Raw genomic sequence first — 26383 nt, 5'->3', positions numbered from 1 at the left:
AAGAGTTTATGCCCATGCATATGTTTATGCCATAAAGAGCTTTATTTGTTCTTAGGTTTAGGTCTTTGAATAACTTCATAAAACCTTTGGGTATATATGTGGCAAGGGTTTAATCTAATTTTATTTTGATTTTCTTTCCTTCCTTCCTTCCTTCCTTCCTTCCTTCCTTCCTTCCTTCCTTCCTTCCTTCATAAAACCTTTGGGTATATGTGTGGCAAGGGTTTAATCTAATTTTATTTTGATTTTCTTTCCTTCCTTCCCTTCCTTCCTTCCTTCCTTCCTTCCTTCCTTCCTTCCTTCCTTCATAAAACCTTTGGGTATATGTGTGGCAAGGGTTTAATCTAATTTTATTTTGACTTTCTTTCCTTCCTTCCTTCCTTCCTTCCTTCCTTCCTTCCTTCCTTCCTTCCTTCCTTCCTAAAACCTTTGGGTATATGTGTGGCAAGGGTTTAATCTAATTTTATTTTGACTTTCTTTCTTTCTTTCTTTCTTTCTTTCTTTCTTTCTTTCTTTCTTTCTTTCTTTCTCTTTCTCCTCCCTTCCTCCCTCCCTCCCTCCCTCCCTCCCTCCCTTCCTTCCTTCCTTCCTTCCTTCCTTTCTCTCTCTCTCTTCTCTCTCTCTCTCTCTCTCTCTCTCTTTTTTTTTTTTGTGTGACAGGGTTTCTCTGTGTGGCCCTGGCTGGCTGTCCTGGACTCGCTTTGTAGACCAGGCTAGCTTTGAACTCACAGCGATCCACCTGCCTCTGTCTTTCGGAGTACTGGAATTACGGTGTGCACCCCCACCCCCGGCTTAATTTCGTTTTTTAAATGTGTGCTTCCAGTTGTCTAAGTATCACTTTTTGAAAAGGCCATTCTTCACTGAATTATATTAACACCTCTATATAATTAGTTGACAGGATAGGTGGGTGTTTTTACTCTCTTCTATTTCATCGGTCTAGGTATCTGTCTTTGTGTCAGTGCTATCATGTTTTGGTAACTGTTGCTTTCTTTATTCTATGTTTTGAAATTGGAGTGTTTGAATTTTTCAAATTTGTTTTTTTATTGGTCAGTATTGTTTTACCTGTTTTGGGACCCTTTCATTTAGGATCAGCTTATTTACTTCCTTGAGAATTCTAAATACAATTTTATTGGAAGTTATTTCTATATAGCAGTTGGAACATATTATCATACTAACAATATTTAAACCCTCTGCTTCATGAACCGGGGAGGTCTTTACATTTATCTAGATTTCCTTTAATTTCTTTCATCATAGACACCTTCCACTGCGTTTTAAGTTCTACCTCTTTCAAGGAATACTGTAAAAATGTTAGCTCTAAGTTTTATGTTTCTTGGTTAAATTTACTCATAAGGATGGTGGTATTATTATTATTATTTTGATTTTTCAAGACAGGGTTTCTCTTTGTGGCTCTGGCAGTCTAGAACTCAATCTGTAGACCTGGCTAGACCAGGTTGGCCTGAAACTCAGAGATCCACCTTTCTCTGCCTTCTCAGTGCTGGGGTTAAGGCATGTACCACCATTTCTGGCTAGAATTTTATAATTTTTGATAACATTAATAAAAGTAGGATTTAGGGTCTAGAGCAGTGGTCTCAACCTGTGGGTCATGACCCCTTTGGGGTTAACAGACTTTCTCATAGGGGTACATATCAGATAGCAAAATTACAGTTATAAAGTAGCAATGAAACAAATTGATGGTTGGGGGTCACCACAACATGAAGGACTTTATTAGAGGGTTGTAGCATTAGGAAGGTTGCGAACCACTGATATAGAGAGATGGTTCAGCAGATAAGAGCGTTTGCTGTGCTTATGGAGGACTCAGGTTTGGTTCTCATCACCTGTTCATAACTCCAGTTCCACAGGATCAGGCACACAAGCAGTACACATAAATACATGCAGGGAAAACAGTCAGACACAGACTTAAATAAATGTTTTTAGAAAGTAGAATTGTGGATGGAAAGATGACAGTAGTTAAGAGCATTGGCTGCTCTTCCAGAAGACACTGGTTAAATTTCCAGCACCCACTTGGTGACTTAGAACTGTATTAACTCCAGTTCCAGGTCTTTGAGGCAGCAGGCACGCAGTGATACACAGACATACATGCAGGCAAAACACCCACACACACTCTGGGTGGTAGTGGTGCACATCTTTAATTCCAGCATTTGTGAGACAGAGGCACGGGGATCTCTGAGTTTGAGACTAGCCTGGTCTATAGAGTAGTTCCAGGACAGCCACAGCTACACAGAGATACCCTGTCTTGAAAAAGAAAACAAACCGGCTGGAGAGATGGCTCAGTGGTGAAGAACACTGGCTGTTCTTCCAAAGGTTCTGAGTTCAATTTCCAGCAACCACGTGGTGGCTCACAAACATCTGTGGTGAGATCTGGTGCCTTCTTCTGGCATGCAGGTGCACATGCAGACAGAACATTGTATACATAATAAATAAATAAATTCCAAAAAAAGCCGACCAAACAACAACAAAACCTTACCTGTGCACATAAAGTAAATACATAAAAATTCTGAAACAGGAAAACTAAATTTACATGTATTTATTTATTTTGTGTGTATTACGTGCCACAGAGGCCCAAAAACAACTTGGGAGAGTTTACCATGTGTGTTCCAGGAACTGAACTCTCTGATCCTCAGGCTTGGTAGCAAGTGCCTTTACCTTGAAGGAACAGAAGGAAGAACTTAATTTTTTAAAAAAATTCATTTTGTGTATGTGAGTGAATGTACGTCTGTGTGCTGTGTGTGTGCCTGGTACCCGGGGATGCCTAGAAGAAGGCATCAACTGCCCTGGGGCCGATTTACAGATGGTTGTGAGCCACCGTGTATTAGTGGGGTTTGTGCCTGGGTCCTTTTGAAGAGAAGCTAGTACTCCTTCCTAACCACTGAGCCGTCTCTTCTGCCCCTAGAACAATCTTATTAACAATTAGATTTGTTTATTGCTAGTATATAGCATGGACTTGGTTTTTCTGTATTGACACTGTGTCCTTTCACCTTGATGAGCTTTCTTAGATAGTTTTTAGTGGATCCCATAGTTACTATTTTTTTAAATGGCAGTTTTGTTTATCTATGATTACTTTTTCTTTCATTTTTCCTTTTTAACCTACCCAGAACGTCCTGTGCAATCTTTGGTGATGAAAGCAAACATTTATGTTTTCTTTCTTTTGAGTCATGATTTCACTGTTTTGCTTGTGTTGTTTCCACCTTGAATCCTCCTGCTTCAGCAAGGAAGCTGTTCCCACAGCCACATGACACAGCCAAAGCAGACATGCTTGTCCTGTTAATTTGTCTTAAGGAAGAATTCAGTAATTTACCCTTAAATGTTGTCTTAGTGTTTCTATTGCTGTGAAGAGACACCACAACCATGGCAACTCTTACACAGGAAAACGTTTAACCGGGGCTGGCTTATGGATTCAGAGGTTTAGTCCATTACCATCATGGCGGGCAGCATGGCGGCGTGTAGGCAGACGGTGCTGAGAGGAGCTGAGAGTTCTACATCTGGATCAGCAGGCAGCAGGAACAGAGAGTGCTACTGAGCCCGGCTTGAGCATCTGAAACCCCAAAGCCTATCCCCTCCGCCAACCCCCACTTCCTCCAGTATGGCCACACCTACTCCAGCAAGGGCACACTTCCTAATAGTGCCATTTCCTATGAGCCTATTTGGACCATTTTCATTTAAACTACCACAGATGTGTTGCTATCTAAATTATTACATCAATATATAAACTTGAACTGTGGGGTTTGGGGAGATTCTGGACACTTAGATTTTTTGCTTGCTTTGGTTTCTAAATTTTGGACACAGTAGTGATGTTGGCTGGGTTGGCTTCTACCTTATGATCTTCCTGCTTCTGCTTCCTGATGTGCTGTGATCCACTGCACCTAATTAAGAGTACTAATATTATTTTAGAAAGATATTTTAGGTAAATTGTTATTGTATACTTGATGAAACCACTTGTGTAAATTAATATATAAGGAACCAAGATAAATTGTTTTTAATACTATTGAAATTTTACTAGAGAGATATGTGTGTGTATGGACACACATATGTCCATCTCCTATATAGAAATGTATTTATATACATGTATATATTCCTTTACAGAAAAAGTTAAAAAAGTAAAATTTTTAATGTAGGAAAGTTCTAGATTTATTTCTTTTAAATGTCTGTCATTTACTTGGAAACTTAACTTTTTGAGTAAATTATTGAATTTGCATTTTAGGTAAAAAAGATGCCACGAAGAAAGAAAAAAGTTAAAGACGCCTCTGAGTGCCAGAACTTAGAGAAGAAGGACCCAGAAGGCAGCAGCTCTGTCAGCGTAAAGAAGCCGCGCAGGCTGGAGGACCTACTCATCGTGATATCTGACAGTGATGGAGAGGTCAGTATGTGACATGACATTGTAGGTCTCAGCCTAGGCCTCTTTACCCACGTGTTTGTTATGTCTGTACCTTCATACCAGCTTGCTGACTTTATGCAGTTTTTTATTTTCTTTTGATTTCTAAGTAGAATTATGGATTATTTAAAAGAAAGTAGCCATGCTGTTTGGCTGGAGATGAATTATAGTTTTCCCTTCTTTTCATATGTTAACCCAATGTGATATTTTACAACTGTTAGAATAAATTAAACCAAATAGAAAGTGTAATTTTTCTGTGTTCGGAAAGTAAAAGAAAATGTGAATGCTGCCTGGGATGGAACCCAGGCTTCATACATGTTAGGGAAGCACACTACCAGCTGAACCAAAAAAATTATGTTATTGTGGAAAGGAGAGGGATTGTCTAGATTGTAAACCTTTTCTTGTATTTACCATTTTTCTTCCTTTTTTGCCTGTGCACTGGATCAGATCTAGCACAGAACGAACCAAGCCTTTGTGTCTTACATGCCTCAGTTTACTCAGCGGGAGAAGCATTCATCTAAAGTTCAGAAGACCTTTCATTCTTCTTTTTTCTTCATCTTTTACACCTAATTGCTCACCGAAAGCTTTAGATTTAATCTCTCTCTTTTTAAAAAAAAAGATGTTTATTTATTTTATGTATATGGCACTCTATCTGCATGTACACCTGCAGGCCAGAAGAGAGCACCAGATCTCATTATAGATGGTTGTGAGCCACCATGTGGTTGCCAGGAATTGAACTCAGTGCAGCCAGTGCTCTTAACCTCTGAGCCTTCTCTCCAGCCTCTAGATTTAATCTCTTAGGTGACACTCAGGTTTGTTCTTCTTTATGGAGATCTTTGCAGTAGATTCCCTTTAGTATCTTTTGTGCCCTGTTTTTTCTTCCTACATTTCACTTCCCCTTTTGCAGCTATTTATTGAGATGTGTGTCTGTCTTCGTGGGTATGTGGGTGGGTGGCAGGGCTGTGTATGCCCCCATTCACATGCATGGGAGGCATATCGTGAATATTTTGTACTTATTAATGCATAAACTATCATTTTAGAGTGTCCCTTTTCTATTGTTTCCCTTCCTTCCCATTGCTGTATTTGCTTTACTTTTTTTTGTTTTATTTTCTTTTTATTTTATTTATTTTTTTTTAAAGATTTATTTATTTTATTTATATGAGTGTTCTATCTGCATTTACACCTGCCAGAAGAGGGAATCAGTTCACATTATAGATGGTTGTGAGCCACCATGTGGTTGCTGGGAATTAAACTCATGACCTTTGGAAGAGCAGACAGTGCTCTTAACCACTGAGCCATCTCGCTAGCCCCCTTATTTTCTTTTTAAATTTTTAATTTTTATATTAAAAATAGATTTTTTCACACAATATATTTTGATTTTGATTTTCACTCTCCCAACTTTCCTCAGTCTTCCCCAACTCCCCACCCACCCAAATCCACACTCTCATTAGAATATAAGCTGGCATCTAAAAAATTATAACAAACAAATTGGAATAGGACAGAACAAACAGAAGAACCAAAGAAAAAGCCCAAGAAACACATAGATGCTGAGACACCAGTTCACACACAGAACTCATAAACACACAATACCAGAATCCACAGTATACACCCAAACGACCTGTGAAGAGAAAAGAGAGTGCGCCTAGACCAAGCAGTATGAGACAGAGTACCTCCAAAGATGCCATGGAGTTTGTTTTGAGTCTTCTACTGCTGGGCATGGGGTCTGTTCTCAAAAGTAGTTTGTATAACGAGAGACTCCACTGGAGAAAACCTGTTTTCCCTTTGTGAGCAAGTATTAATTGGAGACAGCTTCTGGGTTAGGAATGGAGGCTTGTGTCCACTTCCTGAGCACTGGGACTTCATCTGGCCTAGACCTGTGCAGGCCTTGTGCGTGCTGCTGCCACAGTCTCTGTGAGTGTCTATGTATGGCAGTCCTGCTATGTTTAGAGGCTTTGTTTTCTTGATGTCCTCTATCCGCTCTGGCTCTTACAGTCTTCCCTCCTCTTTTTGGGCAGGGGGTTCCCAGAGCTCTGAGGGAAGGGATTTGATGAAACATCTCCTTCAGGACTGGGTGGTCTTGTTCTCTTGCTCTCTGCACATTGTCTCTTTGTGGGTCTCTGTTTTTTCCCCATCTACTGTAGAAGGAAGCTTCTCTGATGGTGGCTGATCTTGCTGGTGTGGCCCTTTTCCTTAGCTTATGTGTGTTTTTATGAATGTATGCCATGTGAGTGCAGGCAGGCAGGCAGGCAAGAAGGAAGGAAGGGAGGGAGGAAGGGAGGGAGGGAGGGAGAAAGAACTTCCTTTCCTTCTGTAGTTCAGTTCTCAGCACCCACATCAGGTGGCTCACAACAGCCAACTTGGGGGACCTGACACACCCTCGTGGCCTCCTCAGTTTCCTACCATGTGGGTTCATGGATGGGATTCAAATCATCTGGCTTGGTGGCAAGCATTGTTTACCTCTGAGCCATCTTGGTAGCCCCTGTCATGAGGTGTTTTTTTTTTTTAACCTCTGTTATTGGACTATGCTTTTCTGGAGGGCAGTAATTTTGTATGTTAAGTACCTGTCAGTAGTGCTTTGCCTTTAGCATGCCTAGAAAACCCTGTTTTCTTTTCTTTTTTTTCTCTGTGTAACCTTGGCTGTCCTGGACTGGCCTTGAACTCAGAGGGATCCACCTGCCTCTGCCTCCCTGAGTGCTGGGATTAAAGGCGTGCATCACCACTTCTGGCTCAGGCTTTTCTTTTATTAAAAAAACATTATTTTAGGTGCATATGCGTTCTTGCGTGAGCGTACGTGTACCACGTGTATGCAGGTATCTGTAGAGTCCGGGTGGGGTCAGATCCCCCTGGGCCTGGAGTTACAGCACCTCTAAGCTACCTGATATGGTGCTGGGAATCAGTCTTGGTCCTTTGTAAGAACAGTAATTGTTCCTAGCTGCTGAGTTAACTCAGCCCTGGTTTTACTTTTACTTTTAACGGTTCTTCCCTTCCCCTCCTTTTTTCTCTCAGTGTTTCGAGACAGTCTTGCTGTGTAGACTGGCCTTGATTGAATTCACAGCCATCTTCCTGCCTTTGCCTCCCAAGTACTGAGATTGAAGGTATAAGCCACCATATCTAGCTATATTTAACTATTTAAGAAAATGCCTTACCTGGGGTATAGCTCAGTGGTCAAACATTTGTCTAGCATGACTAATGGCTTCCTAGGTTTGATTGCTAGCATTGTAAAACACATAACCACCAGGTGTGGTGCATACCTTAATCCCAACACTGGGAGGCAGAGGCAGGTGTATCTCTGTGAGTTCAATGCCAGACTGTTCTATATAATGAGTTCCAGGGCAGCCAGGGCTATATAAAGAGCCTGTCTCAAAAAACAAAGCAAAGCAAAACAAAAAAGCAAATAATTTCTTCTCCCCTCCCCCAATAAAACAAAACAAAAAATACCCAAGAAAATGTCCTGTTCTGATGTAAAAGACACCAGGTAATGTCTTCTTTTTAAAATGTAAAGGTGGTAATATAAGTTATATTATAGTCAAAAGTCGGGCTTCAGTTATAATTTGTTCTGTTGCCTTCAGCACATATTCTCTCCTGGGTTGGCTGCATTCCATACTTTCAGCTCTCTTCAGCACAGGTCCTATGGTCCTGGCACCTCCAGTATCCTGGGGTTTCCATTGCAGCACAGGCCTCACCTTTATAGCTTCACACATGGCTCATAGTCGCCTGCCTATTGCCTGGCCTCAGCTGCTCTCAGAAAACATGAAACACAAGACTGACTTCTTTACTCCTGATTCTTCCTTGCTTGCAAGATGAGTACCAAAGGAAGGCATCGCCAAGCCACGTTGCCAGGTCAGGATGTGGCCTGGCCCCGTTGGAACACAGCTGTGTCAGGCTCTGTGTGCCGAACTGAAGAAGCTTTCCTAGGTGCTTACTTTGAGGAGCAGGAAGTCTCTGCCGTTTCGTTTCCTTGATTTAAATGCATTTTGATTTTCACAGGACAGCCTGCCATGGACTTTGCCCTGCAGAGGCCACTGCAGCACAGTTTTCAGTGCCAGATACAATCCTGTCTTGACATTTTACTGCCTAACAGATTAGGTTATTGTCTTTAAATTCAACTTTACTTCAGTTCTCAGGACACAGGCAGAATGAAGCCAGACTCCTGATCAAAAAGTGACATAAATGACTTCTATTCCAGTTCCTGATCGTCACTGTTCTCTGAGATCTCACGAGCTGAGCCCCCACTGCTCATGCTTCCTGGAATTCCCTGTATAGACCAGGCTGTCTCCAAACTCCTAGAAACCCACCTGTTCTGCTTCTCAAGTGCCCCTCGTTAAGTTTTGAGGTGGAGTGGGGTTGGTGTATATATATTTTTTCTTTTTTTTAAATGACTTTTTAGACTTCTTTTTCTTTCGTTTACCAACCAACCAGTAGCCAAAGAATGATTTAAAATAATTGAATATATTGAATTCAAACAGTTCCTGATTCATGTGTCTCTGATCTTGGGTGGATGTCAACTAGTATTTTGGAGATTGGCCAATTTGTATGTGAATCTGTATATCTGATAGGTGATCATGTCAGTGTATTATACATTTTTATTTTTATGGTTTGATTGGTTCTAGATCTTACACGTTTTTATTTGTTTGTTTATGTTTGTTGTTGTTTTCAATACAGGGTTTCTCTGCATAGCTCTGGCTGTCCTGGACTCACTTTGTAGACCAGGCTGGCCTGGAAACTCATAGAGATCCATGTGCCTCTGCCCCTCTAAGTGCTGGGATTACAGGCGTGTGCCACCATGCCTGGATGGATGCTTTTTTTTTTTTAATTGAGAAAAGGACCTTCTGTGATCATCTTATGTATAGCATTATTAACAATCACTGATAAATCAAAGGCTTCTACTAACCAAAAGGAAATATAGAAGAAATGGTGAAATTATACTTTTAATGTCATGTAATCTGATCATATTTCTTATTTATAACAGGAAACAAAAGAGGAGAATGGATTGCAGAAAATGAAGGCAAAACAGTCAAACAGATCAAAGTGTTTGGCTAAAAGAAAAATTGCACGTATGTTTTCATTTTTTAATTGAATTGATAGAGTGTTTTTATTAGGAAAACATAATTCTTTAAGGGTGTGTATGCTTCCTGTTCTGAATTGTTTTAAATGTTTGCGAATTTCTTAGAGAGTTACTTTCTGCATAGACATTTGACTTGCTAGTGTAAGACTGTTGAAATTATAAGTGTGATCCTCATGGCTAGGTATGCCTATTAGAGCATTTAAATTGCTACCCACCCCTGAAAGATTTTGTTTTATGTGTCTAAGTGCTTGCTTGTATGTGACTGGTACCAGAAGAGGGAGTAAGTCTCCTGGAATTGGAGGTACAAATGATTTTTACTACTGTTTGAGTGTGGGACTGAGCCCAGGTGCTCTGCAGGGGCAGCACGTGCTCTTACCCATCAAGCCATCTTTCCATCCCTCTTTTCTCCCTTAAATATGTCGGTCTTAAACAAATTGCAGCTTTCTGCTGACCTCTGTTCTTCAGTTAAAGGCATGGTTGAGAGATGATGTGAACTTTTCTGTTGAAAAACTTGAAGTATAATGTGCACTGGTCAGAATTATTAGTGTTAGCTTAGATAGGTAATTCTGCCATGGGTGGTGGCAGGGCTTTGTCAAGACAACGAGCTTAAATCTGTGCATGGTGTCATGGTCCAGGAATGACTGGGCTGGAGCAATACAAATGGACGGTGTCACAGAAGTGGAGGTTGGAGACTAAGAGTTCAGAATCATCCCCAGCTACATAATGAATGGCCCAGGTTGGCTGCACTACAGTTCCGGTGTTTCCCCACTTTGGAGCACAGGACGTTCTTTGCTTTGATTAGAGAGTTAGGTATGCAGTAGGGTGGCTGAGATGTATTGATAGGAGAAACTGATTTGTTCATGCCTCATGTCTGGAGCCCTGTGCTTCAGCTCATGAACAGAAGTAGGGCCAGAGGTTTGGGCTTTTGGTTGATCCATCTAAACGTATTGGGTAGTTCTTGGCAAGGGCATCCTTAAGTAGTTGCATAGATGTGTACTTCAGATTTTAATTTTTAGTAAAATTGTATCTTTAGAAAACTCATTTGAAGAGGGAAAGTCTCAGCCATTTTTCTGTGCTGAAATTTGTCTCTGCAGCAGGGTGTGATGACGCATGCCTTCAATCCCGGCACTCAGGGCAGAGGCAGGAGATCCCTGTGAGTTCCGAGGCCAGCCTGGTCTACAAAATGAGTCCAGGACAGCCAAGGCTACACAGAGAAACCCTGTCCCAAAACCCCGCCTCCAGGCCCCCCAAAAGAAATTTGTTTCTGAAAACAAAAGCAATGTCACAAACTACATTCTCCAAATTAAAGAGCTTGAAGACTGGCTTCTAGGGAATGTTTTCTGATTCAAATTTGATAAAAATGAATGAATACTGTTCACCTTTCTCAGTAAATATTGTGGGAGAGAAGAGTTGCAGGTAGAACTGCAAGGGAACACTCAGTGAGAACCAAGTAAGATGTCACTGGAAACGCTTAATTCTACAAATATCTTGAGAATGGTTATCTGGACTATAAAAACCATTGTATGTGATTTTGTGCATGTTTGGAAGTATGTAGATTTGTGAGCAGTTATTTTTCTGTTATGAGACTAGGTAAAACTGTTATTGGTCCTGATTAAAGGACTCAAAGGGAGAGTTCTTTGCTGTGCATTGCTGCACAAAGATTCACAGCCTAAAATCTCTTATACTTCTGGATATGAGCAAGAGATGTCAGATTTCAACTTTAAGGAGTGAAAAACGATGAAATTGAAGTTATTTTTATTTTTAAGTTACAGTTTTTCTGTTTTTTATTTGGAGCACAATCTGCCATTGTATATGCGTGATATACCTTATATCATTGTCCTGCTTAGGTTTATTTTATTGTGACAAACACCATGACCAAAAGCAACTTGAAGAGAAAAATGGGTTTACTTGACTTATACTTGTATATCACGGTCCATCATTGGAGGAAGTCAGGGCAGGAACTCAAGCAGGATACTGGAAGCCGACTGTGGAGGAATGCTGCTTTCTGTCTCTCTCCTGACTGCCTGCTTATCTGGCTGTTTTATACTTCCACCTGCTAGGAGCCATTCATTAGGAAAACGCTGCATAGACTTGCTTATAAGCAAATCTGATGCAGGGATCTTCTCAGCTGAGGCTCTCTCCTTTAGATGACTGTTGGATTGTATCAAATTAACAAAAGAACCAACCAGCACAACCATATAAAATAAATTGAATTATACTTCAAAATAAAGTTAAGAACAGAAAAGAGAAATTGTATTTAAGGAAAGAATATGAGAAATAGTATGCAAAGAAAATAGGTTATTTGAACTTTGTGGATAAATTCTTAGGAAGACACAAACAAAAACTGACTCAAAAAGTAGAAAATTAAAATACAAATACTATAATAAAAATCAATTTAAAATACTATTAACAAAAACAGCTGTAAACAAAAAGAAAGGTTTGATGGCTTCATGGTTGAACTCTGTTAAAAATAAATATTAGTAGTAGTTCTTCTTAAACTCTTACAGATGTTAGGTGATGAGAAGTTACTGCCCAATAGATTCCTTACCAACTCCATGGGAGACATCACAAGAAAACTAAAGACTGAAATATATTTTTTAAAGATTTATCATTTGTACAGTGTTCAGCCTGCATGTATGCCATCAGGCCAGAAGAGGGTACCATATCTCATTATAGATGGTTGCGAGCCACCATATGGGTGCTGGGAATTGAACTTAGGACTTTTGGAAGATCAGCCAGTGCCCTTAACCTCTGAGCCATCTCTCCAGCTTCCATAAGACTGATAAGAATGTAGAAGCAGCCTGGGAATGGTGGTGCACACCTTTAATCCCAGCATTCAGGGAGGCAGAGGCAGACAGATCAAGGCCAGCTTGGTGTACATAGTCCAGGGAAGCCTAAGCTACACAGAGAAACCCTGTCTCGAATCCCTCCCCCAAACAACAGCAACAACAAAAGAAGAATGTAGAAGCAGGTGAAGACATGGGTACTAGCCTCTCACAGGCTGTAGCACTTAAAAGTGGGCCCTGCATTTTGACTGGGCAGTACGTTGGAGCTGGCCCTGGAAGCATGGGTGCCAGTGAGCCACCCTGAGAGCACGAGAGCAGGAGACCCTGTCTCCTGCTGTTGGTGGCATTGGATGGCTTAGCAGGAGCACTGCAGGAGAGCTCACCTTGGTGGTGCATAAAGAAGAGCTGGAGCTCTGACCAGCTCAGCTACCACCCAGGGCCACCCCCGAATCTATATCAACTTCTGTTGGGACATGTGAAAGGGCCAGTCCTACTGATCCAAAGGTGTGGGATCTCCACACACAGGGCAACAACAGGATAACTGGGAGGAGGCCAGTGAGCATCCAATATTGATGGGGTCACAGAAGCCAGAGATCTTGAACCAGACCCATGACTCACTGGTATGAACATTTCCAAGTGAAGATGTGTGGACGGAAGGATGCTGTGGGGCACACTGGGACACTCTACAGCTTCCATGATGGGATGTTTTCTGTGCTTTGTTTTTCATTTTGTGGGGGGTAGGTTGCAAGAGTGAAGGGCGGGTATGAGGGGATGGGGTGCATGATATGAAACTTTTTTAAAAAGAATCAATAAAAAGTTAAAAGGATGTAGAGGCAAAAATTGTGTTATTGCTTGGAATTGAACTCAAGGCTTTATGTTAAGTAAGCACTATGCCAACTGAGCTATATCTTTTATCTTTTTTCGTATAAGCATTACACACTCATAAATTTTGCTGTAAAAATTCCTTTAGCTTTACCTCTTAAGTTTTGAAAATATTTATCTTCACTTTCATTCATCTCCAGAGTTTCTTCTCTCTCTCTCTCTCTTTTTTTTTTTTTTTTTTTTTTTGTTTTTGTGTTTTGGGGCAGGGTTTCTCGGTAACAGAGCCCTGGGTGTTCAGGACTCGCTTTGTAGACCAGGTTGGCCTGGAACTCACAGAGATCTCCTGCCTCTACGTCCTGAGTGCTGGGATCAAAGGTGTGTGCCACTCTGCCTTGCCAACCTCAGAGTTTCTTAGTAGTTCTCTCATGTTCTTTATTTATGACATCTGAGTGTGTTCAGTGTCCAAAGTCTTATTTCCTGAGGATACTAATAATTATTAATATTTTTTGTTATTACTTTTTCACATTTTACTTCAGATTTTAGACCTTCATATTAAAAGATTTCCCTTTGATATCTGGTAGGCTGTCTTTTGATTGCTTAGATTTAAAAGGAGGAAATCTAAACTGATTTGAAATGCTGTATGTATCTATTGGGGGTACCTGTGTGTATATCTTTGACTGGCTGCCCTTGTGTGACTGTGTGAGGGTGTCTAGACCATCAACCTAACATGTTGAGATCGTTTTTGGAGATTTTTTTTTTTTGCAGCATTTTAAAATTTATTTACTTTTGACAATTTCATACATGTATATAATGCATTCTTATCATCTTCACTTGTACTTCTCTTTTCCTTGTCCAACTCATCCATCCTGCTTTCTCTCTACAAATCCCTTTCCTGTTTTCATGTCTTTTGTTTTGTGACTATGTTAGTCAGGACTCTCTAGAGGAGCAGAACTAATAGAATGAATGTGTGTGTGTGTGTGTGTGTGTGTGTGTGTGTGTGTGTACGTACGCGTATAGCGTTTATTAGAGTGGTGGTGGTCCAGCTAGTCTAACAGTGGCTGTCTCCCAGAAGAAAGCACAAGAATCTAGTAGTTGTTCAGTTGCCCAGCTCTAGGCAGGTCCTTCCTACCTCAAATGATCCAGTTAACTAAAAATCCCGCACAGCTATGCCTAGCTGCTTATTTTTAGATATAATCAAGTTGATAACCAAGACTAGCTATTGCAGAGACCTGCTGAGTTTAGCTAGGGTTGTCCTTGTGAGGATGGTGCAGAGCTGGCCACCGGAGCATGGTCTGGTTATGTGACTGAAGACGTAACTCGTCCAGCATGTGTCAGGTCTCCTTATGTTGAAGGCATGGAATGAGGGGTTGGGAATGCGCTTGCTGTGTTTTAATTAATAGGACAATGCAGTTATCAATAAGGATATTACAGTGGATTCGAGTTCAATTTTAAGACAGTAATTTTGTTTTCCAAATTTGCTACTAAATCTTTTTCTATGACCCTAGGAGTGTGTGATAGTTTCTTTGCTAACTGTTCTAGGAAGTATTCTAGCTTATCTTGCACATTTCATGATCTAGACTTGGAATCAGCTGTTTCTCCAGTGTACTACAGTTACCGTTAGTGGAAAATAATATTTGACTATCAGAATTTGATAACTAGGGATTTGTTAAATTGAATAAATGAGAAGATTCTGAGATCTGGGGATGTATGTGGTTCAGTTGATAAGAATGTGTGCTGGCATGAAGTCTTGGTTGGATTAACCGTCACCATAGAAAGTAGGTGGTACACATCTATAGTTCTAGTGTAACTCGAGGCAGAAGTCAGGGTCATCCTCCAGGCCAGCCTGGGCTCAGACCCATCTTAAAAACACAAAGATTCTGAAGCATAAAATCATTCTGGATAAACGTTGAGCGTAAAGCAGTGGGGTATCAGCAGTGCATCAAAGCAGATGCTGAGACTCATAACCAAGTGCAGAGTACAGGGAATCATATGAAAGAAGTGGGAGTTAATATGGGAGAGGACAGGAGCTCCATAAGAACCAAATATATCTGGGCACAGGGATCTTTTCTGAGACTGATTCTCAACCAAGGACCGTGCATAAATATAACCTAGAACCCGTGCTCAGACATAGCCCATGACAGCTCAGTATTCAAGTGGGCACCCTAGTAAGGGGAACAGGGACTGTCTCTGACATGAACTTAGTGGCTGGCTCTTTGACCTCCCCACCCTCTATGGGAGGAACAGCCTAGCTAGGCCACAGAGGAGGACATTGCAGCCAGTCCTGATGAGACCTGATAAGCTAGGGTAAATGGGAGGGGAGGAGGACCTCTCCTATCAGTGGAGAGGGGCTGGGAGGAGATGAAAGAGGGAGGGTGGGATTGGGAGGAAATGAGGGAGGGGGCTATAGCTGGGATACAAAGTAAATAAAATATAATATAAAAATAAAAATTTTAAAAAGATTTATTAAAAAAAGCAGTGGGGTATTTAGTGAAAAAAAAAAAAAAAAAGCTCTAAAGTGGTGTCTGTTTCACTCAACAGATACTGATTGCCAGGCACTCTTATGTGCTGGAGCTACAATAATGAACAGTATAGGCTAACACTTTGCCTTCATGAGGCCTTAGGCCCAGTTAACCCAGAGTTATTGTAACTGAATATATATATATATATATATGTGTGTGTGTGTGTGTGTGTGTGTCAGAATTTTATTTATTTATTTATTTATTGGTGGGGGCATTCAAGACAGGCTTTCTCTGTGTTGCCTTGGCTGTCCTGGGACTTTATAGACCAGGCTGCCTCAGAATTCACAGAGATCTGCCTGTCTCTGCCTCCTGAATGCTGGCATTAAAGGCGTGTGTCACCACTGCCCAGCATGCTACTAGTGATCTTGACCACACTCTGCCTTATATGACTTTCCTTATTAGAGTACAAATCATAGTAAATGGGTTACGGTATTATCAGTTGATAGCTTAATGGTTCTGTTTTTTTGCCTTTGTGCTAATTTGCTCTTTGTGGTATTCTTCTCTTTCCTACACTTTAACAGAGATGTCAGAAGAAGAACAATTTGCTTTGGCTCTCCAAATGAGTGAGCAGGAAGCTAGGGAGGTGAACAGCCAGGAGGAGAAAGAAGAGGAGCTCTTGAGGAAAGCCATTGCTGAAAGTCTGAATGTAAATATGCTACAATGAAAGTTTGTGGGGTTTATTAATAATGTTTTTGGTTACTTAGTGGGTGGTATAGTTGTCTTAGAAACAAGTTGTGGTGGTTTATAGGGTTTTCAACTAATAACTGTCAGTATTTTTTTTTTAAGTCCCTGTTGTTGAGTTACTGGTTAATCCAGTTTGAAGTGTTTTTGTTACCATATGAATTTGCTTCCACTCATCAGATTTTTCAATCAGTAGCTTAAAAGGATCATAGAAAGTGGGTAGTTTCTGAAGGGTTATAGAATACCAAGAGTTTTAAAAGTTTCAGGGTCAGCTGTTTACCTCCCTCATTTGTAGGGACAGCAAAGAAAATGAGAGAAAGAATGGGCAGTTTTAAAAATAATCAAAAACCTGGGGTGGTGGTGGTGCATGCCTGTAATCCCATCACTCAGAAGGCAGAGGCAGGCAGATCTCTGAGTTTGAGGTCAGCCCGGTCTATTGAACAAGTTCCAGGAAAGCCAGGGCTACATAGAGAAACCCTGTCTCAAAAATCCAAAACCAAACCAAACAGATAAATCCAAATAATATTAAATTATGATGTAAATATATGCAATAAAAATTATTCTAAATAATAATGATGCTTGCCAGTGGCAGATTCTGAGCCATCCTTGATTCTATTTGCTTAGCTTGTTTGTTTGAGCTGGAGTCTCCTAGAATTGAACTTTCAACTTGGAAGTAAGTTCAAGTAGTCCCCTCACCGTAACCTTCTGAAAAGTGTATGACTACAGGCATATATCACCGTGTGAAGGAATATATCTAATCCGGACCATTCTTCACACTGTACATCCTCCAAATTAGGGACAGTGTAGTAAATGTATATCGGTGTTCACTTTGTGCTAGGGACCCATTTGAATTGAGCACCTGTCTTCTGAAGAGGAGAGACTCCCAGGGAGAGGCCTCCCGTCTCTGTCCTCCCTGTGACTCTTCATACACAGCTGTGTTAATAACAAACCTGCTCTGCTATGGCATCACTTGTTTCAGAGTTGCTGGTCTTCTGAGGCTTCTGCTATCAGATGTCGACCTCTGGCTGCTGGACCATCTTCACATTCCCATCAAGAAAGCACCAAAGACTCTGGAGCCGCTGAAGGCATGTCTCCTGTTCTGACTTCTCCTCCTCATCAAGTGTTATGTGTCACAGGGACCTTCTGCTGAGAGTAGAGTCAGAGATGCCCCAAATCCTTGCTATGATGTTAAAGAGGTTCAAACAGAAATAGTTGAAATTTCTTTAATTTAAGTCAACATACTCTTATCTCCAAGGAAAAACCACCCTTTGGCTAAAGCCAAAGAAGGGCTTTTCATAACTACATTTTGTAATTCTTGGTAAGTGATAGCTTACCAAACTGTCTTAATTAAAAAAAAATTTTTTTTTTGTCCTTAGCCCTACTTTTTCTCAAATACCTACAGGCACATGGCAGCTGGCACCTCCATCACTGTTTAAAGGCTCACATGTCAGTCAGGGAAACGAGGCTGAGAAAGGAGAGGAGCCCTGGGACCACAATGAAAACACTGAAGAGGAGCCGGTCTCTGGCAGCTCAGGAAGCTGGGACCAGTCAAGCCAGCCAGTGTTTGAGAATGAGAACGTTAAATGTTTTGACAGATGTACTGGACACTTGGCTGAGCACACACAGTGTGGGAAGCCACAGGAAAGTACTGGGAACGGTTGTGCTTTGTCCAAAGCTGTCCAGGGTCGGGGGGACACATCTAGGCAATGTCTTCCCGTCCCAGCAGACTCCACAGCTCTCCAGGACGCTGGGGGCACTGTGCACTACTACTGGGGTATTCCATTCTGCCCGGCTGGAGTAGACCCTAATCAGTACACCAGGGCCATTCTCTGCCAGCTGGAGGTTTATCAGAAGAGCCTGAAAATGGCCCAGAGGCAGCTTTTGAAAAAAAGAGGGTTTGGGGAACCAGTGTTACCTAGACCTCCTTTTCTGATTCAGAGTGAATGTGGCCAAGAAGATCAGACTAGTGAAAAAAATGAAGGCATCTCGGAAGATATGGGAGATGAAGCCAAAGAGGAAAGGCAGGAATCTAGGGCATCTGTCTGGCACTCAAAAACCAAGGATTTTCAAAAAAGTCCAATTAAAAGCTTGAAACAGAAACTTTTGTTGGAGGAAGAACCAACAACCAGTCATGGTCAGGTAAGGGTCAGTGGTGCTGTAACTAAGGATCTTTTATTCACAGATAAACTTTTGTGGTCTTTCCCTCTACCTGCTTAAGGATAGCACATGCTTACTAAGGTGAGAAAGTGACAGAAAGGAGCCTGGATGTGGCAGTACACACCTGTAACTCCAGCACTGTGGAGGTGAGGCAGCCTGGCCAGCCAGGGCTACACTGTGAGACCTTGTATCAAAAAAAGAAAATCACAGTCATTATCTGCAAAAGGCTATTACTACCAAAAGGCAATCATCATGTCTATACACACAGAACACATTTTTAAAACTTTGTTAGCAAAATGGAAATTCTTCTGCACAAACTTTGTTCATTTCTTTTACTTTATAATTTATCAGAGATTATTCTCTACTTATCAGATACACATCAAAACATCATTATTCCATCTTGTGCATGTATACTATATTTTTTCAAACTTTGTATGTTTAAAACGTTTTTCTGCAGATAATGTTTTAAAATATTCAAGGAAATGCAAATTAAAAATAAATTTATCTTTCAGCTATACCTTCTAGCCAGACATTTTTTTCCTTTCTGGATTCAATCCATGCTACTAATCTTTAGTGTATCCTTCCATGATATTTTATGTAATATAAAAAAATGCATACTTTTTTCCCCATTTTTTTTTTTTTGACAAGTGTTAATGCAAAAACCACTGCTCTTAGCTGGGCAGTGGTGGCACATGTCTTTAATTCCAGCACTCTGGAGGCAGAGGCAGGGGGGTCTCTGTGAGTTCGAGGCCAGCCTGGTCTACAGAGTGAGTTCTAGGACAGCCAAGGCCATTTAGAGAAACCCTGTCTTGAAAAGCCAAACCAAACCAAACTAGACCAAACCAAAGATAGCTCTCATCTCAGAAGGCGTAAGTATTAGTTTATTTTGCAGCCAAAATGATTTGCTACAGCCCAGGAACACAGATTTAGGTAACCCTAAATTCATGCTCTAGCAAGGTATCAGTTTTATGAAGGTTTTATAGTAACTGAAAAAATAAAGTTACAGATCAAAACACTTTTCAAGGGACCTGGAGAGATGGCTTAGTGGTTAAGAGCACTTGCTGGTTTTCCAGAGTACCTGAGTATTATCCCCAGCTCTTCCAGCTTCATCCATGTGATTGAACACCTGTGTCTTCTGAGGATACACACACCCACATGCAGACACACCTTTACACAATTAAAACTAAGGAAAATAAATATATTTTTAAAAAATTCTATTTTTCAAATACATTGGTGGAAACATCGGTAGATAGATTCCACTAAAATGGGGAAACCTCTGTATAGGTCTCAGATACTGTCTGATAGCATTCTTAGCTTTTGGGTTGGTGGAAGCTAGGGGTCTGCTTATAATATTCCATTACCTAATAGTCCCAAGAATGTTGAGTCACACATATAAGTAAGCAATAAATGGCCACTTTGGAGCTAAGAGCATTTGGTTCTAGGCATGCAACATTGCAGTGTGTTCACAGTCATTGAGGTTATTGTCACTTAAACAGCCTTGTGGAATAGTCAGTGCAGGTGTAGCTTTTTCTGGGAACTTAATTCTTAGAGGTTCCGTGTAGCCCAGGCTGGCCTCAGATGACCTTGAACTTGTGATCCTTCTTCCCTCTATCGCACTGGGGTTACAGGCAAGTATCGTTATGCTGTGCTTTATGTAGTGCAGGGGATGCCATCCGGACTTCATGCATGCTAGACAAGCATTGCCAACTGAGATACGCCGTAGCTCCCTGCCTTTCATTTATACAAATGATAGTTTACTACACATATTACTTTGCCCTGTTTTATATAGTAACTCTGAGGTCATTCTATAACGCTACTCAATTTGCAGCCCCTCCTTACTTGGAGATATGGGGTATACTGTGTTGGATAAACCATAGCTTGCTCAGCCGACAGATGAGCATGTAAGTTGTCTCTAACATTTTCCTATCCCACGTAGTACTGTATTCTTGAACAGAGAACATTTCATCCACACGGGAGATACTTGTAGGATAATTTTCTGTAGAGACAATGGGTGGACCAGAGGATGCTTACATGTACAGTTCTGTTAGCTATTACCAAATTGTCACCTGTAGAAGATAAATACATGTGCATTCCCATCAGAGGTGTTTTTGAACATGAGTTCCTCAAGCCTGCACCAGCACAGTGTTCAGACTGACTGATATTTCCTGATACGAAAGCAGAAAACAAATCTCTGTGTTGTATTTTTAAATCACAGTTTGTTTTTGTGTGCACGCACACTCTGCTGGGTGCACAAATGTGGTAGTGTGTGCCCTGTGTCAGGCCGAGGACGGAGTCTGTGACATGCTTCACAGTAAGTTTCCCCACTTACTCATTTTCATCGTGACACTTTTCTAATTTTACTTCTGCTGACTCTCTCTCTCTCTCTTTTGTTTTTTTGAGACAGGGTTTCTCTGTGTAGCCTTGTCAGTCCTGAACTCACTTTGTAGACCAGGCTAGCCTTGAACTCACAGAGCTCTGCCTCATGAGTGCTGGGATTAAAGGCATGAGCCACCACTGCCCGGCTTGGTGACCTTATCTGATGAAAGCAATTTCCATTTTGAGACATTTATGTTGTCTTTGTTTATTTCTGATATGGCTATAGATAGTGTTAGTATAGGCATGTGTATTTTGTTTCTTTCTCTTCCTTTAAAACCATTTAAAGGTAGAAACTGTTATTCCTGTTTTTATATCTATTAAAATCGAGATTAAATGGCTAAAGACTCACAATTACTCAACTATAAAAGTCAAAACTGTGCTGTTAGGAATACTTCTAAGAGCTACCTTTACTGTGAGGAAAACCAAAGCACAGTAACGAGAGGAACTGAAAAATTCAAAGTCGAAAATAGAAATAGCAGTAAGAACACTTTAGTTAGAAAACAGGATGCTCAAAAAATTGTACTTGATAATGAGTTTGTAGTTACATGACGCTTTGTAATATTCAGAAGGAAGTTAGGGATGGTTGTGAGCTGCCATGTTGGTGCTGAGGACTTAGTCCGGGTCCTTTGCAAGGGCAGCCAGTGTTGTTAGCTGTTGAGCTGTCTCCTCAGCCTCGTGTTTCTGTAGTGGTAAGAGTTACAGTGAATCTGTGTGAAGTGCCTCGTGCAGCACTTAGAGGCTGCCCGCAGGGACCTTCCTTCTTTAACAGTGCTTTTCCTGCTTCTGGCACATATGTATGTGTGCATGGTAGAGGTTGGAGGCCAGGGGTGGACATTGTCTTTGTTGCTTTCCATTACTTAAAAAAAAAAAAAAAAAAAATATATATATATATATATATATGTATTTATTTAAGGAGGGTGCCACAACAGGCGAGTGAAAGTCAGAGAACTTTTGGGGATCAGTTCCTGGTCAGTTGGTTGACTTGGGGTAGTGAACTCTGGGTCTCTAGCAGTACAGCTCTTAACTTGTGAGCCCCAGTTCCCTAACGCAACAAAAGTCTGTTTGCGGGACACTAGGTGTCACTGTTCCCCCTTTTTTTCCAAAGGAAAAAATTCATTAGTTCAGAGAGTTGTGTGCATTATTTTTTTTTCCTGTGTTTTAACGAAAAGTTTTTTTTTAGAAATTTATATTTTATTTTATTATTTTATTATATTATATTATTTTATTTTATTCTATTCTATTTTATTTTATTTATTTTATTTTTGTGTGTAGGTCAAATGATAACTTGTGGGGAGTCACTTCTCTCCTTTTGCTATATGAGTCCCAGGGATGGAACTCAGATTGTCAGGCTTGGTAGCCAAGTGCCCTTTTCTGCTGAGCCATTTTGCTGGCCTCCTGTTGCTGTATTTTAGTTCATACAGTATTGTTCAACTTTGATTTGTCATGCCTACATTTCCAGTCATTATACAATTTTCCTTTTGATTATAGGTTCATTTTTCCTCCCTTTTCTTCCTCCTCTCATTTCTTTTAAATTTCATCATTTATTAGAATCATAGAGGGATGCCTAACTTTAGGTATTGATGTTCAGAAACCCTGAGAACTTTATTGAATAACCAAAGAAGCTTTTCCTAGAAGAGGCTTCAAGCCAGGGTACTGTATCAGAAAGCCCACTTAGGGTAGCATTAGCTTCTTTCTTCATGGAACTCACTATTAGGCCAGGCTGGCCGCAAACTCACAGAGATCTACCTGCCTCTGCTTCCCAAGTGCTAGGATAAAAGGCATGGTCCACCATGCCTGCTCTTTGTTTTAGTCTTATTACTAACTGTTAAATGACAATTTAACAATTTAACAAAAAATAGTTAATTTTTTGGAGGAAGAACGAGGGCTGAGGAGAACACTTAGTTGGAACTGATTGGCGTGCAAGCATGAGGATCTGGGTTTCAGTTCTAGAACCCATGTATGAAAAAGGCTGAGTGTGGTGCCTGACACACTCAAGTCCAGCACTGGAGGGCTGGAGATATGTGGATGGATACTTGGGCTAACCAGCCAGCTTAGACAGTGAGGAAGGCTGTCTTAAGAGACAAGGTTGCCAGGCGTGGTGACAAACGCCTTTAATCCCAGCACTCAGGGAGGCTGAGGCAGGCACATTGTTGAGAGTTTGAGGCCAGGACAGCCAAGGCTACAGAGAAACCCTGTCTTGAAAAATAAAACAAAGAAACAAACAAAAACCAAAACGAAAGAGAAGGAAGGAAGGTAGGTGCTTGTTCCCACCAAGAGAGAGGAGCTGATGACCTATGTGGTCCTCAGATCCCACGTGGTAGAAACTAAGAACTGACTCCCGCAGCTTGTCCTTGACCTCCACATGTGCACCAGTGACGTGTGCACCCTTCCCCCAAATGCACACTAACAAGTGTGAAACAGCAGAGAACCAAGGTGGGTATGGCTTAGTGTGGTGGGTCTGTGAACACAAGCTCAGCCTGCTCTCCACACAGTGAGACTGTTACAAGGAAACATAGCTTCTGAGGAACCATACCCAGCTGGTCTTTGGCTGCCACCTGCACATATGAAACACGCAACAGAGGAAGGAGTAAGCTCACCTGTGTGTTCAGGGTGTTTCCTGTTTCTTTACAGCCTTCCCAAGGTCTTTTTGTTGAAGAAACTTGTGAAGAAGTTCTGAAGAGTTCTGAAGGCGGTGACTCTGTGCCTGCCTCACAAAGGTGAGGCTGTGTTCTGCTGTGGGTCTCAGGTGTCTTCCTCCTGTGTGAGCAAAGATGAAGCCCTTGAAAGGCACTGTATACAGGGAAAACTTGCCAGGGAACTTTTATTTCCTTTATGTGCGGAGGCTGGAAGTCATTTTTAGCTGTAAGTTTGCAAATGTGCATCCCTTAGAAGCCTAAAATATTAAGCATGGAGGAGATCATAAAGGTTTCCTAACCCACTCCAGTCATCTTGGCCCAGATCTCACAGTTTATTACTTACTGTTCTCGAATCTATCCTAACTTCCTGGACTGTTTCTTTCTGGCTTGTCTTCCTGTCTTCTTTCTGTGTTTCTTTCTAGTTATGTGACTTTTTTCTTTCAGATTAGCCAACAGAATAATAGGTTTCATGTCATCTTCATATATTTCTTGCACTGTTCTCATTCATTTGCCTCCCTCACTGTCTTCTCTGTGTCCCCTCCCCTGTCCAGCTATTTCCTCTTTCTTCGGGTTAGTCCATAATTCTATTTCTTCCCTCTCTTCTCCCCCTCAACACCCTCTCTTTTTTTTTTTTTTTTTTTGAGACAGGGTTTTTCTCTGCAGGCCTGGCTGTCCTGGAAATCGCTCCTTGAACTCACAGAGCTCTGCCTGCCTTGCCTCTGTTCTTCTCTCTCCTAAAGTCTCCTCTCCTCTCATAATCTCCCTTACTAGTTTCCAAATGTACAAGTGGACATGTATTTGTTACATACTAGATGTACATACTAGGTATCTAAATTTATGTTGTAGACATTTATATACTGTGTATATAAACCTAGGTTTTGCATATGAGAGAGAACATGATGTGGTCTTTGTGTTCTGAATCTAGCTTATTTTAACAATGACCTTGCATACATTTTTTTTCCTACAAATGTTATGATTTTATTTTTAATAGCTGTACAGGGTTCCATTGTGTCTATGTACCATGTTTACCCATACACTGATGGGAGTCTAGGCTGACTCCATTTCCTGGTTATTGTGAATACTGTGACTTTGAACATGGTGTGCAAGAACTTCTGTGGTGTGTTGACTTGGAGTTCTTCAGATGCGTACCCAGGTGTGGTGTAATGTAGCTAGGCTGTATGTGATTCTGTTGTCCTTTTTCTCTCTCCCTTCTTCCCTCCTCCCTCCCTCCCTCTTCTCTTTCTTTCCATCTTTCTTTCTTGAGATCTCCATCCTGATAGTGGCTATAAATTTTAAATTTCCCTCTGTTTTACCAGCATTTGTTTTTTTGCTTTCTTGGTAGCCATTCTGGCTGGAGTGAGATAGAAAGAAAAGAAATGAAAGGTAATTTTCTTTTTTCTCCCCCCGCCCCTGACAGAGTCTCTGTACATAGCTCTGTCTGTTCGGGTACTTATTCCGTAGGCCAGGCTAACCTTGAACTCACGGAAAGCCATCTGCCTTTGCCTCCCAAGTGCTAGGACTAAAGACTGAGCCACCATGCCCAGTAAATTGTTCCTTTTAACAGATAACCTTTTATGTCTTCTGAATACTTGTGGTTTGAAGTATGCTTTGTCAACAATCAGAATAGCTCTACCACCTTGTTTTTGGTTTCTAATTGCTTGAGTTTTCCATCTCTTGGCTTTCCCTGGAGACAACAGAAGGTTGGCGTAAGTCAGACAATCTGTATTTCTTTATTAGTGAATCGAGGCCATTTATATTTAAAGTTATTATAATGAGATATTTATTAATTCCTGTAATTTTGTTGGTTGTTTTATGGTTGGTTGGAGTGCTATTTGTTTTTGCTTCCCTATTAGTGTCATGAGCTTGCTGGTTTACAGTGTTGGACATGATGGGTTTTTTTCCTAGATCTTCTTTGTTTAGCCATTCCTCTCCTAAAATTGATTCTTTCCTGTGCTCTTGTCATTGAGACTGCTTTTCTTTTGTTTGTGCGGAAGATTTAAATATCTTCCGCAGTGCTGGCTTGATGGTCATGGAACTGCCTCAGTTTGGGCTTTCCTTGAAATATTGTTATTTTTTCCTTCCATTTTATTTATTTATATTCACTTTTAAAAGGTAGCTTTGCTGGATATAACATTCTTGGGTGGCAGTTATTTACTTTCAGTGCTTAAAGTATGTCTTTTCATGTTCACCTGGCTTTGAACAGTGCTAATGAAAAACTGATATTATTTTGATGTTTTTGCTTTCGTAGGTGAGTTGGTGTTTTTCCTTTATAGTTTTTACAAGTGTTTTTTGCTCTGTATTTTTTCATGTATGTGTATGTTCATGTTTTTACATGTGTGTGGGTATGTGCCAAGGTGGATGTGTAACGTCTTTCTTGATCACTTTTCACCCTATTCATTGAGGCAGAGTGTCTTGAAACCGTGTAGATCAGGCTGGCCTTGTACTCACAGAGATCCACTTGCCTCTATGCTGGGACTAAAGGTTTGTAGCACCATATCTGGTTATCCCAGAATTCTTAGATGTTGTGGTAATGCTCAGTTATTTTTCCTCCCTAAGAAGTGTAGTATTTGTTTCACTTTATCCTCTATCTTTGATATTCTTTCTTCTGCATCTATTGGTGATGCTCTCTACTTAAATTTTTAAAATTTTATTGTATGTGTGTGTGCGTCTGGTTTCATATGGTGATTGCAGTCTGTGTGGGCTCTGGGAACCTAACCCAAGTCCTCTGAAGGCCAGTAAGTGCTCTTTAACTACTGAGCCATCTTTCCAGCATCTCTACTTTGTTTTATATTCATTAAACTTTTCAATTCCTTCCTCCTTCTCTTCCTCCTCTTTTCTTTCACTCCCTTGTTTCTTCCTTCTTCCTTTACTTCCTCTCTTCCTTTCACAAATCTCAATTTTCTTTCTGATTTTTTTCTGTGTTGCCTTTTCATCTATATTGCTGTGTGGGTTTT

The 26383-nt window shown here is 40.8% G+C and overlaps 1 protein-coding gene across 6 annotated transcripts in view; it reads left to right on the top strand.

Annotated features, from left to right (window-relative positions):
* Uimc1 (ubiquitin interaction motif containing 1) overlaps positions 1–26383 on the top strand; it is a 72140-nt gene that overhangs the window by 10147 nt on the left and 35610 nt on the right. For all 6 annotated transcript variants that reach the window (XM_060372717.1, XM_060372715.1, XM_060372719.1 and 3 more), the window contains 6 exons: positions 4217–4372; positions 9357–9441; positions 16101–16225; positions 17240–17339; positions 17657–18399; positions 23425–23510. In XM_060372717.1, coding sequence (XP_060228700.1) covers positions 4226–4372; positions 9357–9441; positions 16101–16225; positions 17240–17339; positions 17657–18399; positions 23425–23510 — 1286 coding nt within the window. In that variant the 5' untranslated portion in view covers positions 4217–4225. The remainder of the gene's footprint in view (positions 1–4216; positions 4373–9356; positions 9442–16100; positions 16226–17239; positions 17340–17656; positions 18400–23424; positions 23511–26383) is intronic.

Source organism: Meriones unguiculatus, chromosome 19 (assembly GCF_030254825.1).
Source record: "Meriones unguiculatus strain TT.TT164.6M chromosome 19, Bangor_MerUng_6.1, whole genome shotgun sequence".
NCBI lineage: Eukaryota > Metazoa > Chordata > Mammalia > Rodentia > Muridae > Meriones > Meriones unguiculatus.
Note: the sequence above shows the minus strand (reverse complement) of the source record. Positions and strands in the feature narration are given on the sequence as shown.